Source organism: Vigna unguiculata, chromosome 10 (assembly GCF_004118075.2).
Source record: "Vigna unguiculata cultivar IT97K-499-35 chromosome 10, ASM411807v1, whole genome shotgun sequence".
NCBI lineage: Eukaryota > Viridiplantae > Streptophyta > Magnoliopsida > Fabales > Fabaceae > Vigna > Vigna unguiculata.
In genome coordinates this window covers 4,056,032-4,070,840 of record NC_040288.1, presented here as the reverse complement: position 1 = coordinate 4,070,840, position 14,809 = coordinate 4,056,032, and the positions used below count along the sequence as shown (strand labels likewise).

The 14,809-nt window shown below is 30.4% G+C and overlaps 1 protein-coding gene across 1 annotated transcript; it reads right to left on the bottom strand.

Moving 5' to 3' along the window:
• Nucleotides 1-11,263: 11,263 nt before the first annotated feature.
• LOC114165767 (serine/threonine-protein kinase OXI1-like) lies at nt 11,264-14,260 on the bottom strand. Its single transcript, XM_028050337.1, has 2 exons — nt 13,795-14,260; nt 11,264-12,195 (listed from the first exon to the last, which is right to left on the bottom strand). Exons 1-2 carry the CDS (start codon nt 14,175-14,177, stop codon nt 11,376-11,378), a joined length of 1,203 nt encoding a protein of 400 aa, XP_027906138.1. The 5' UTR covers nt 14,178-14,260; the 3' UTR covers nt 11,264-11,375.
• Between the last annotated feature and the right edge of the window lie 549 nt (nt 14,261-14,809).

Sequence of the window (14,809 nt, the reverse complement as noted above, 5' to 3'; positions counted from 1 at the left end):
AGAAATTATTATCAATTTTTTTATAAAATATTTTGTATAAAACACTTTTTGCAACAATTTTTGTAAAATACTTACGAATTTTATAATTTTGTAAAAAATAATTATCCACCAAAAAATTACCTGCCAAATAAAATTCTTAGAACAAATAACAGGACAAAGTTTTTTCTTGCAAATTTTTTTAACAAATTTGCAAGAAAATTCCAATGTAATATGAGAATTTTTAGTAATGAATTAAAATATATAATATATAATTAGATAAAATAAAATTATTAAATACAAAATAAAAATATAACTTCATAATTTTCTTTACATAATTTTTTAGTTATCTAATTTTACTATTCATATTTTTATATTCTGTAACTTAGTAAATTATGAAATTATAACAATATCAAATTGCAAATTGTCTATTTAATTTTTTAAATTTTTATTTTTTATAATTTTATTATTTTCTAATTTTCTAATTTTCTAATTTTCTAATTTTCTAATTTTCTAATTTTCTAATTTTCTAATTTTCTAATTTTTAATTTTTTAATTTTTTAATTTTTTAATTTTTTAATTTTTTTAATTTTTAAATTTTTTTATTTTTTAATTTATAATTTTTTAATTTCATAATTTTTTAATTTTTCAATTTTTGAATTTTTCAATTTTTTAATTTTTTAATTTTTTAATTTTTAATTTTTTTAATTTTTTAATTTTTTAATTTTTTAATTTTTTAATTTTTTAATTTTTTAATTTTTTAATTTTTTAATTTTTTAATTTTATTATTTTTTAATTTTTTAATTTTTTAATTTTTTAATTTTTTAATTTTTTAATTTTTTAATTTTTAAATTTTTTTATTTTTTTATTTTCTAATTTTTTAATTTTTTAATTTTTTAATTTTTTAATTTTAAAATTTTATAATTTTATAATTTTATAATTTTATAATTTTATTATTTTATAATTTTATAATTTTATAATTTTATAATTTTATAATTTATAATTTTATAATTATAATTTTAAAATTTTATAATTTTATAATTTTATAATTTTATAATTTTATAATTTTATAATTTTATAATTGTATAATTTTCTAATTTTCTAATTTTCTAATTTTCTAATTTTCTGATTTTCTAATTTTCTGATTTTCTAATTTTCTAATTTTCTAATTTTCTAATTTTCTGATTTTCTAATTTTCTAATTTTCTAATTTTCTAATTTTATTATTTTATAATTTAATGATTTTATAATTAATTTAATAATCTTATAATCTTATAATCTTATAATCTTATAATATAATCTCATAATCTCATAATCTCATAATTTTATAATCTTTTAATTTTATAATCTTATAATTTTATAATCTTATAATTTTATAATCTTATAACTTTATAATCTTATAACTTTATAATCTTATAATCTTATAATTTTATAATCTTATAATTTTATAATTTTATAATTTTATAATTTTATAATTTTATAACTTTATAATTTTATATTTTATAATTTTTTAATTTTTTTAATTTTTTAATTTTTTAATTTTTTAATTTTTTAATTTTTTAATTTTTTAATTTTTTAATTTTTTAATTTTTTAATTTTTTAATTTTTTAATTTTTTAATTTTTTAATTTTTTAATTTTTAATTTTTTAATTTTTTAATTTTTTAATTTTTTAATTTTTTAATTTTATAATTTTATAATTTTATAATTTTATAATTTTATAATTTTATAATTTTATAATTTTATAATTTTATAATTTGATAATTTTATAATTTTATAATTTTATAATTTTATAATTTTATAATTTTATAATTTTATAGTTTTACACTTTTATAGTTTTACACTTTTATAGTTTTATAATTTTATAATTTTATAATTTTATAATTTTATAATTTTATAATTTTATAATTTTATAATATGCGTTAAATTGATGTCAATAATGCCTTTCTGAACGGAGATCTCAATGAGCTTGTTTATATGCGTCAACCACAAGGTTTCAACTCCTCTTCAAACCAAGTTTGTCGTCTCAACAAAGCTATATATGGCTTAAAAGAGGCACCTCATGCCTATTTTTTTTATCAACAAAGTATATGTATGTATAAATATATTGGAATAGTTGGGGTACTCCAACATGTATACACAAAAAAGAAAGTTGCACATATTTCCTATAAAAAAGCTCCACCCCCTGGTATCATAAACTCAGCAACACTTTGGTGCAATTGGGTTATAAGTTTGTAATTTTTGATCCTTTATTATTTATTAATATTACTAAGACCACTTATGTCATGGTTTTAATATACGTTGATGATATTTTGATCATAGGTTCATCACTCATTGTCGTCAAAGCTCTAATCTCCACTCTCAACAACATTTTTCTCTCAAAGACCTTAGAAAGCTTCATTATTTTCTTAGAATATAAGCAAAGTGGGAGACTGATGGGTCTCTTTTTCTCACTCAAACCAAATATGTTCAACAACTTTTGTCAAAAGCTAACATGTCCAACACCAACGCGCAACCCTCTCCCATGATATCATCTCTCAAGCTTAATGTTGATGGTTCCATAGCCTTTCAAGACCCCACTTTATATCGTCAAATTGTGGGTGCCCTCCAATACTTGAGTTTCACTCGTCCAAACATCACATATGTAGTGAACAAAGTTTCACAACATGCATAATCCTCAGATTCATCATTGGAAAGCGGTTAAAAGAATCTTACGTTATGTTGCCGACACAAGTCACTTTGGTTTGCGTTTTACCACTTCCACTAGTCTTATCTCTTCATGGGTTTACAGACGCTGATTGGGGTGCTGACATTGATGACCGCAAGTCCATCACAGGTTATTGCATCTACCTTGGTTACAATATAGTGTCTTGGGCGTCCAAAAAATAACATACTATTTCTAGAAGCAATATTGAGGCTGAATCCAAAAGTATTGATTCCATCACCATCAAAATATCCTGGTTTCGCACATTACTTCATGAGCTAAAGATCCAATAGTTTATTCAGATAATATTGGATCTGTTCATCTAACTAATAATCCTATAATGCATTCCAAAACCAAACACTTTGCGCTAAACATTCATTTTGTTTGAGATCTTGTTTAGAAACAGCTTCTACGAGTTCAACACATTCCAACACATTTTCAGATAGCAGATGTCTTTACCAAACCTGTTTTTGGTTCTATTTTTTCTTGGTTCAAAGATAAACTTAGAGTTTGGGCTTTACATCCACCAACCTAAGTTTAATGGGGCGTGTTAAAGGGGGTCTGTGTTGGGAATAGTCCAAGTGTGAGTCAAAAAGTTCCACATTGGATAGAATGGACAAAGTTAAACACTATATAAGAATAAAGACTCATAACACCATTGCCTTAAGGTTTTAGTGTAAAAATGGTGTCGAATACCTTATGTGTGTAAGACTAATGTCATATAACCATATGGAACCAAAATCTCTCAAATAACCATAACACATATGACATAAAAATATAACCCATCAGTGGTATCAAAGTCGATGGTTCAGAGTGACTGACCGCATAACCATAACCACAAAAAAATGGGTCACTAAAGTGACTAACCGCATAACCATAACCAAAAAGGAGTCACTCATACACCTGAAGGAAAATATACCATATGAAAAAAAAAACAAGGTTGTTGGGAATAGTCCAAGTGTAAGTCAAAAAGTCTCACATTAGATAGAATGGACAAAGTTAAATACTATATAAGAATAAAGACACATAACACCATTGCCTTAAGGTTTTGGTGTAAAAGTGGTGCCAAATACCTTATATGTGTAAGACTAATGTCATATATATCTAGAACCACAATCTCTCAATGCCTATAACATATGAAACATAATCCAACCGTAGTATCAGAGTCGATAGTTCGAAGTGACTGACCGCATAGTCATAACCACAAAAAAAGGGGTCACTAAAGTGACTGACCGCATAACCATAATCAAAAAGGGTTCACTCATATACCTGAAGGGAAATATACCATATGAAAAAAAAAATAAGGTTGTTGGGAATAGTCCAAGTGTGAGTCAAAAAGTCCCACATTGGATAAAATGGACAAAGTTAAATACTATATAAGAATAAATGGACAAAGTTAAATACTATATAAGAATAAAGACCCATAACACCATTGTCTTGAGGTTTTGGTATAAAAGTGATGTCAAATACCTTATATGTGTAAGACTAATGCCATATATATCTAGAACCACAATCTCTCAATGCCGATAACATATGAAACATAATCCAAACCATTGAGGGGAGATTGTTGGGAATAGTCCCGATAACATATGAAACATAATCCAAACCATTGAGGGGAGATTGTTGGGAATAGTCCAAGTGTGAGTCAAAAAGTCACATATTGGATATAATGGACAAATTTAAACACTATATAAGAATAAAGACCCATAACACCATTGTCTTAAGATTTTGATGTAAAATTGGTGTCAAATACCTTATATATGTAAGACTAATGTCATATAACCATATGAAATCACAATCTTTCAAATAACCATAACCCATATGACATCAAAAGATAACCTATCAGTTTGTTATAATTGGTTACAGTTAGTTATTGTGCTAGTATTTCCTTTTGTATTCTATATATTCCTTTAACTTTCTAGGTTTAACAATCTTTCTAATGGGCCTTGTATAAATGGGGCTCAGTGCCATGCAACCACTGTCAGATAAAGAAACCAATAATGGAATGAAGGGGTTTTCTTCCTGCACCCTCAATATTTCTTCTGCACCCCCAAGTATTTTTAAAAATCCAAAATTGTCATTTGACCACCTAACCCGTTGAATTAAATGTGTTTGAAATTTTGAATTCCCCCTTATCTATCTTATTTTATGAAAACAAATCCCCCACTCTCTTCTAACTTAGCGTCGTCCCTCACCCCTAAAACCTCTGCCTCACTCTCCTTCCTTGCGCCTCACTGATTTTTCTCCTTTGTGGTCTCTCCTCTTCTCGTCTCTCACATTCCTCTACATTAACAAGTAATGTTGATCCCACTTTGTCATAGTTTTTCGTTTTTCCTAGCTGTTGTTTGCCATGCATGTATAGATAGAGCATCATTTAGTTTCTTCCAGGATACATCCACACGAAATAGTGTCGGAGATTTGAACCACAAACCAAAAGTCGACTTCCGCAGGTGATTGAATTCTGGAAATCGACTTCCATAAGACACTACATTTCGAAAGTGGTGACTTCTGTAGAGCATGGTTTTCGGAAGTGATGACTTCCGTAAGAGAAAAGTTTCTGAAAGTGGCAACTTCCGTAATAGAAGTGTTTTTGGAAGTTAACTTCTGTAGATAAAGATAAATTCCGGAAGTGGACTTCCGTGACCAAGCTAAAAGAACCACATTCAGAAGTCGACTTCCGTAAGTCATTAAAATCGGAAGTTGACTTTCGTAGGGCAAGGTGATTTCCGTAATTGTGCTCGAAAGTCGATATTCGATAGGAGATTTTTCAACACCTTCCAAAGTCGAGATCTAGAAGAGGTATAGCAGTGGTCACTTCCGGAAGTCAAGATTCAAAATATAATTTTCTAAAAATGATTGCTTCCGTAAGTCAAGTTCGAGAGATGTTTTGTAATAATTCTAATATATGTCATAAAAAATTCAAAAGTATATTAAAATTAAAATCAATTACCATTAAAATTTAAAACAAAACATATTTCAAAAATAAAAAATATAAATCAAATATTTCAAAAATTCTAAAATAAAAAAAATAAAAATAAAAAATATATAACTCAATTAATTGGAAGTGGATATCCGGAATGACCAAAGTCCACGTCTGGAAGTTACACACCTTAACGAAAGTCAATATTCGTAAGCATCATTATACGAAAGCTAGTTTTCAAAAAAAAAAAATTCGCATACAGACGTTGAGATCCGTATGTTGATTCAATCGAAGTTAAAATCTGAAACTTGATTTACCGGAATTCGATATCCAATACCCATTCTGCACTTACAGAAGTCGACCTCCAGATAATGATTTTGTCACGTGTTTCACTCTTACAGAAGAAGACTTCCGCTGTTACTTCTCCAAATCCAAACTATTTTTAACTTTTTGAGATCCGTGGCTTTGTGAATTTTTCAAATATTACCGATCAGACTCCGAATCTAACAAAACCACCACAAAATCATGGATAAACATGAAAAGAAGAAAGAGTGTCAGGTTTTGTGGGACATAGGGGTGAGAAGTGGGGGTGCCGTTAGGGTTAGTTTAAATATAATGGGTGAGGTTACTTTATATTATATTAAATAGGAGAGAAGGTGAGATTCAGTTTTCAAAAAATGTACTGCACCTAGTCAAATGTTTAAGGCACCTGATCAAATATTCAAAGGTTAATTTCGGAATTTAAAAAGTATATAGGGGTGCAGAAGAAATTTTGGGGGTGCAGGAAGAAACCCCTGGAATGAAAATGCACCAAAATCATGAGGAAGTCGTTGGGAATCCTAATTTAAATAGTCTTTTGGAGGACTATTCTGAGATAAAACTTAATCGACTAACATATAGAATGTTGAATTTTATGTAGGACCACAAACAGTACAACAAAACAAATTACATGTATTTACAAAAATACCATCGTTACTTTTTTCGTTTCATTTTTAGGTTTGATGTAAAATTGTGACACTTTGCATAAGTGGTGGTTAATAAATAGTAGAGATTAAAACAAAATACAAATTTGACTATGAACTAAAACTTAAAAAATATATATTAAATACATATAACTAATTGGTTTGTTACTCATTAGTATTAAATCTCCTCATGATTATTCTTAAATTCCTCTTAAAGATTCTAACAATTGATTGGTGTTTGTATTTGTAAAGTTCCATTTAATCAATAAACATATTAATCAATAAACATAACTAAAAGAAGCGTGATACACAACACACAGATACTATAGCAGTGCAGTCATGGAGTTTAAAACATAACTCCTTACAAATAACCAAGGCACACCATGATGTCAAAACTAAACTAGTTACAACATTCAACAGTAATCAAAAAGGAACTTAAAAGACAACTAGTACATGGGCCATAGCCTAGAAAGAAAACCCAAAAATATTTAGATCCAGTCCAAGCAGACTATGCTACGGAACCTCCATCACCCTGATGATTACAGGGAGTTCTCACCTCTGCTCACATCAACAAGTTGATGATCATTACAAAAGGAAAGGCCACACCACAGAACATACAACAACAAACAGTAGGGTAAGCTAGAGCCCAAAATGGTTTCATCATGCAATTAGATACACTTCCACAGTCAAATATACATACAACACCCAAGCATGTTATGACTTTCAATTCAATACACTAAGACTCGACTCGACTCATCCGGATATGTATAATCTAGTCGGATTCAGCGGATGCTTGCACTTGTGGTGGATATTTCTACTCACCCCCGAGCTGCTCACCCCCGAGCTATGTGTTACAAGTGTTACAATGAATCAATCCCCCACACACAAGGTTAGCCCTTAATGAGTTTCAGGCCTTCTGCTACTCTTGCCACAAGAGTCAGCCCGCTCTAAGTGAGACTAACTGACTCCTTAGAGTGTCAGGATGATATCCTTACCTTGAATCCTTACCAAATTATATAGATGGGGCACCACCATGAATACCCACTAACAGGGGTCATGGAATTATGTCCCGACCACTGAAGCACGACCCTGAAATCTCACCTAGAGATTTCAAGGAATTACGCACTGACACAAACCAATCATACCCCAAACAATCAAGGAAGATTTATCATGCATATACATATATTATGTCAGCCTTTATTACCAATCCCTTTCATGTTTCAGATCAAATACATACCAACTCATCATACTCCATCCATGAATACCAAAATCTCAACTCATCTCATTGCCATGCCACTTTCATAACCAACCATTCTATAATTTTTACATGCCAAGATTTATTCAAGTTCATCATTAACAACTCATATACCCTCCCACTCATGCATATTCATTCCCCTCATGCCATTATATAATAATTCACTCAAATGCAAGCCAAACATCCAAGGATAGGGAAAACACCAAACCAAGACGCACTCTCGCCCAGCTCTTCGCTCAGACTGAAGGGTCTCACTCAAGCAAGAGGGTCTCTCTCCCAGGCGAGGTCCCTTCGCCTAGGCGAGAGCTCGACACACAAAATAGTGGCCTCCGCGCATTCTCGCTTAGGCGAGTCTCTCCTCGTAGAGTGAGACGCTCGCTCGCTCAAAACTGAGCTGGTCACCTGAGCGACCCCTCGCGTGAAAAGGGTCTGGGCGAGTCTCTGCCCATCTCGCCTAGGCGAGACAGGCTCGCTTGGGCGAGATTATCAGATCTCGCTACTGTTTCCCTACAACAGCCATACATACCAATCCAAACCAACATGCTAAAACGTTCCAAGCATTCATAACATCACACCAACCATAGAATCTTAAAACAACAGCTGAACAACCGAAAAAATGAAATACACGAGTAAGCCATAGCTTCCCTTACCTGAAAAGAGGTTAGCAGAGGACTTCGACACCATAACAGTGAGCACAACCGCTCCAAGAACAGTTTAGAGAGCTGGAAAACAACGGAACAGATCTCAAAATGAGCTCCCTACAGAACCCTAGTTGGAAAACACGAAAATATGCTAAGGAAGGGATGGTACGAGATGTAGGATGACTTACGTGGAGTAGGAAAGAGCTCGAGCGAACTTGGCAGCGATGAGGAAACAAACCCTAGCAAAGAGTGCGGCTGCTCACGGAGGAATTGTTTCTGCAACGTGAAAGGGGATGGAAGCATTAGGGCAGACTTAGGGTCTGTTTTCCCTTTGGGCCAGCCCTTAAGCCCAATAGTTTGGGGCAACCTTTAAGAAATAAAAGGGCAGAATAAAAGTGGACTTTAGAGTGTTTAATTTAGAATTTGTTTGTGTGTATTTTGAATCTTAAATATCTATAGAAAAGATATTTTATTTTAATTTATAAAGTTATTTTATTATTATTATTATTATTATTTTTAGGGTTAAATATGTTTTTGATCCTTTAACTTTCAGTGAATTTTTGAATTAATCAATTTCGAAACTTTGGACCAATTTAGTCCTTCATATTTTGAAATACGTGGATTTAGTCCTTTTAATCAAATTTTGTTAGATTTATTTGATGTTTCAAACGCATTTCAGGATTGTATTTGAGTTGTTTATACTATTTGACACATTTTTACTTTAATGTTAAGTCAAATACTATTATGAAAAGTGCTTGAAATGTCAAATAAACTTAACACAATTTGATTAAAAGGACTAAATTCACCTATTTCGAAAAATAAATGACTAAATTGGTCCAAAATTTTGAAATGGACTAATTCCAAAATTCATTGAAAATTAAGGACAAAAAACATATTTAACCCTTATTTTTGTTTAATACCTATTCCATATAACAATTAAATCACCAAACTCTTAACCTTGGATTATTTTAACAAATAATTCCTTCTCCCCACCAGTAATTAACAAGCACTCTTTATCTCTAGTGGAGAGTTTGTTGTTCACGAGTACATGTAAAATGACCTCACACTCACACACACCTCCATTGATGCATTTACATTGTTCACAACAAGGTGGCTTTGACATGTGAAGTGAGTCACTTCAAGTCCCAAAAGAACACATGATTATCATGCTTCACATTGCACTTAGACATCTTCCATTGATGTATTATCTTTCTCAGTGTGTTCCACTGTTCAACTGTTCACAAATTAGGTTAAAAGATGGTGCAAGTGTTCGTTCCATTAACCTCATAAAGCAACGAACGTAGCAGTTATTTTGCATGAATAGTTTATGTACCTTCAAGACAAGTTAAGGTTGTACACGTTAGCTTTATGAAAAATGATAAAAATTTGAGGTTTTCGTGTCAAAGTTCACACCTTTCCTTGTGCGCAGACATGTTTGATCGTGATGCGCAAGAAAAATGGAATACACAGTTTCTGTTCATGACAAACTCGTAAATACGCATATACAATTGAAGTTTTGAAAATTTTAAAAAGACTTAATGTATTGTTTTTTGAAAATATAGTTTTTCTTATGATGGAAACATTCAAAAGTTAAAAAAACAAAATTTAATTGAAAACTAAAGTAATTTCCCAAAATGATAAAAAATAATAATTAAGACAACTCAATTTGCGTATAAAGTTAAAACAACGTTACAAACTATGAAAGAAGGTTTGTTCGAATATGTAAATTGAATAATGATCATAAACAATATAAATATGTAAGGAGTTTGAAAATAAACTGTTGTAAATACCGAAAAAAATTAAATTAACAGAAACATAAATTTAAACTGAATATTGTATCTTCTTTTTTAGAAAACAATTTATCGTAACTTCTAGATGAAAGAAAAAATCTATTACGCTAGATTTCAAATAACGACATTGACTTCTGTCGTTTTTGAAGATTAAATTTTCAAAATCACATCATACCGTGTACGATTATTCTTACCTATATATCAAATAAGTCAATCCAACCGAATTTAACCAAATTTTCTTTAATTTATCAATAAATAATTTTACTGAACTCGTAAATTAACCTACCAAATAAACAATATGTTATCATAATTAGAACAAATATTATCTTACAACGTTATTTCAAGAGGGTTTCATTTTTAAAAACTATCAACAAGATTTAATTAACATATAAAGTAATAAAATATTTGCTAAACATATTGTCATATCAAATACTTTTTAACTGAAAAAAAAGTGACGAATATACTTGTAAAATTGACATTTTTTTTTCAACTAAATAGATTGTTCTAACTGTAAAAACAAAACAAAACAATCTGAAAAAAAGAAGCAACAATTCCTTGGATTAATTCGTTCCATGATGCAATATAAAACAAAACGTCATATTCATACTAGTAATTCTCAAAAACAAAAATCAATTTCATAAAATGATTTATAAAAGTAAACTTACACCCACTTATATTATAACGTAAAAATTATATTTATATATATCATGATATTATGTTAACTTAGTTAATACTTTTTATGTCTATGTTTAAGATTAGAGAGTTAAGCAATATAAACTCTAAATCTTAAACCATAACTCTTAAATAATCTACATATTAGAGTAGTCTACGTGACAAATTGATCAAAATATAACTTGGATAATCTAATCTCAACTAAGATCTAGAATCACTAAGAGTAGGTATTATGTATTTCTTGTCTATAAATAGATATTGAAAAATAACGCACATCAATAATATTAACTATTACAGAATTATATATTTGAGATATCAAAAATTGAAAGGAAAATAAATTAAGTACTTCATGAATGAATCTAGACACTTGCCATTTTAATTATATGACAATTAAATGCCAAAAATTGTACATGTGTGATCTACATTTAGTCTATGAAATGTATGAAAGAATATGAAAGTCAAAAAATTAAAAAATCGTCATTCTTCTTGTTATTCTCTACGCCATCATCATCATTCGTGGGAAAAAACACTTCGTTCACAAACACTTCCACGTCGTTTTTGCTGAACCCCACTTTGTTCTCAACCTCATTTGCGGGAATATAAGGTGGTCTTGCAATTTGCAACACTTCGTCCCACTTAACCCCTTTGAAGAAATCATGGCCTTTGATCTCCTCCACCGAGATCCGACGCTCAGGATCTTTTTCCAACAATTTTGCAATTAAATCCCGTAACGCCGTCTTCTCTCCCGTTAACTCTGGCTCTTTTGTTAAGATCCGGTAAAACGTTTCCTTTCTGTTTGAGCCTTTAAACGGCGTCGTTCCGTACAGCATCTCGTACAACAAGATGCCGTATGACCACCAATCCACGCTAAAACCGTGACCTTTCCCCGATAAGATTTCCGGTGCCACGTACTCCTCTGTTCCAACAAACGAGTTTGATTTCTCAACCGAGTCGGACTCCGTTCGACGCACTGAGTCCACGGTACTTAATGGGGGCTCCGAGTCCGAGTCCCACGGCGAGATGCCGGAGTTACAGAAACTGTATATACGAGTCAATCGTTGTTGTTTCCTTGAACGTTTCTCCGAGTTAGGACTCGGGGTCGAGTTTTGACTCAGTGAGTGAGGTGACTTGGGGTTTAGCTTTTTGGAGAGATCAAAATCGACGAGCATTATGTGGCCGTTTTCTTGAATCATCACATTTTCTGGCTTCAAATCTCTGTACACTATTCCCAATTCGTGTAAATATTCCAATGCAAGCACCAATTCCACTGCGTAAAACCTACGCATTGATAAAAAAAATCAGATAATTTTTTTTTTATATATATTTCGTTTTTTATGAAAATAAAAGAAAAACTCCGTTCATTTTCTCTCTTTGTTCTTAATTATAAGACTATTTTTTAATTATATAAAAATTCATTTTTTAAAACATTAATTATAAATATTATAAATACCAAAGAAGAGTAAATACTTTTTTTTCTTTTCTTTACTTTCTATTTTAGAGTAATATAAACTGTTACCATAAAAAGAATAAAATTTCGGAGTGTTTTTATTGTTCTGACCTAACTTTCTCAGAAAAATTAGGAAAAGGAAAGAAGTTAAGTGAACAGTGCGACCGAATAGGACAAGCAACCAGATTCGGTCTTGTTTGGTTGGCAACAAAAATAAATGAAAATAACTTTTTTAACTATTTTTCAAAGACTCCTTGTTTAACAACATAAAAGTAAAATCAAACGTCTTAATCATACTTGCAAACTTTCTTGAAATCAAACTATCAGAAATAGAAGAAAAAAATTTGGCAAGGAAACAGAAAGAAAATTTCACTTGGTTTCCACCATTTTCCCATATTATATATAGTTTAATATTTCGTTGAAACAATATCTTCTAGCTTATATCAATTTTAATTTTTAACATTACTGAAATAGTTTAAGTATGACTAGATTAAAATTATTAAAACAAAAATTTTAAACATCATTGTATATTTCGTTGAAACAATATCTTCTAGCTTATATCAATTTTAATTTTTAACATTACTGAAATAGTTTAAGTATGACTAGATTAAAATTATTAAAACAAAAATTTTAAACATCATTGTATAAAAATATGTACTGAAATTCATGAATTTAAGAATCAAAGGAATAGATAATCCAGTATTTGAGAAATTGTTGAAATAGTTTCATAATTTTTTACGCGAATTTGGAGACAAAACAATAATTTAAAGAAAAACCAATGTTTTATTTTAAAAGAACCGACATAATCAATCTAACTTTTGTGTACAACAATTAATGAATAAAAAAATAACGTTCATGTTCATATTGATATTCACACTATGATCCCCTGAATGTTTTACAGGAGAATAGATTCTGACTCCAAATTTCTCTATTATTTTACATATTTTTCTTATTCATAAGAATTAAAATATTAATAAAAGCGTTTACCGTTTTTGTAAAACTCAATTTATAATATATCTTACATTAATTATATGTTGTTTACAAAATTTAATATATTTATCATTCATACTCTTTTTTTCAGCTAATTTACATTACATTACGTATATTAATTAAAAAAACAAATAGAAATTTATAAATATTGTATTAAGATAAAAATATATTTATTATATTACTAACTTCTCTAAACTAACCTAGAGTAGTACTAATAACAAGTAAAAGTATTAATCACTTTGTTTATTAGTAGAAGAAGTGAAAAAAAAAAAAAAACAAAAATGAACTTCGGAGATTTCACTCTCCGATGCTGAAATTCTGGTCAACCTAACTGGAAAGTGAAGTTCAGAACTCGGAGATTCTCATTTTCGCAAGGTTTCCTTTCTCTATGACCAAACACAAGAAAATGAAACGAAGAAAAGGATATTATTCTAACGTACCTGATGGTGTCATCGGAGAACATTTTCTCAGTCTGTTTCTTCCTGAGAGAGTGGAGCGTGCCACCATGGCAGTAATCAATGGCGAACGCAACTACTTTCTCCGTTTCCAAAACACCTCTCAGCCTCGGTAAGAGCGGGTGATCGAAACGACGAAGCACTTCCTCTTCAAACGACACTCTCCCGTACTCCTCCTCGTTCTTTCTCGTTCTCTTCTGCGCAATCAGCGCCTTCGACATCACTTTCAGCGCCACGCACTCGCTCGACCGGCCGCCACCGGCGCGAGCCAAGAACACCACGCCCTTGGCGCCGCGCCCCACGGCGGAGACCACTGTCATGTCCTCGAAATTAAGCGACCGATCGGACGTGCTTTCGCCGTCGCCCATGGTAAGGGTTAACCGGAAATGACCAGGTGAAGTTTTCTTCTTTTTTCGGTTGAGATTTAGGTTTGGGTTTACCGTGTTGGAGAGGTTTTATAGGGCGCGCGTGATCGGTGGGTGCATACTTTTACTTCCTTTATTTTTGCTTGCGGTCCAAGATTTTTTGGGATTGAATGGTTCTTTTCTGATGGTTGAACTGCTTGATCCGTGACACGTGTACAAAACGACGTCACTGTTGACGTGTTATTATGAAGAGAGAGCGAAACTGCGGAACGTGACTAAAACGCGTTTGGATTCTAGATTTCTGTTTGGTATTTTTTTTTTAAAATCACATGTCCATAGATCTCATAAACACTCACACTATTAAGTAAAACTTGGTTGAGTAGTGTCTTAACTATATGATATTAAGTTAAACACATTAATAATTTATAAAATAGAATAATTATTTTAATGCAATAATAATTTATTTCTAAAAAAAAAAAGTTATTAAGTCCTTAAATATTTAAAAGAAAAATACAAATTAATATATGCAATCTACAACTTTAGTATCATGTGACTCAAATAGTATTATCTTCCGTATCCTTTCAAATAAACAATAAAAGTTATATATTTTTTTTTATTAAATTTAAAAATATTTT

What these genes read in the sequence shown, in the direction of transcription:
- LOC114165767 (XM_028050337.1), bottom strand. Translation starts at nt 14,177, where the DNA reads ATGGGCGACGGCGAAAGCACGTCCGATCGGTCGCTTAATTTCGAGGAC. An exon ending in TTCTCCGATGACACCATCAG is followed by an intron (nt 12,196 to 13,794) that starts GTACGTTAGAAT and finishes ATCAATGCGTAG; the next exon opens with GTTTTACGCAGTGGAATTGG.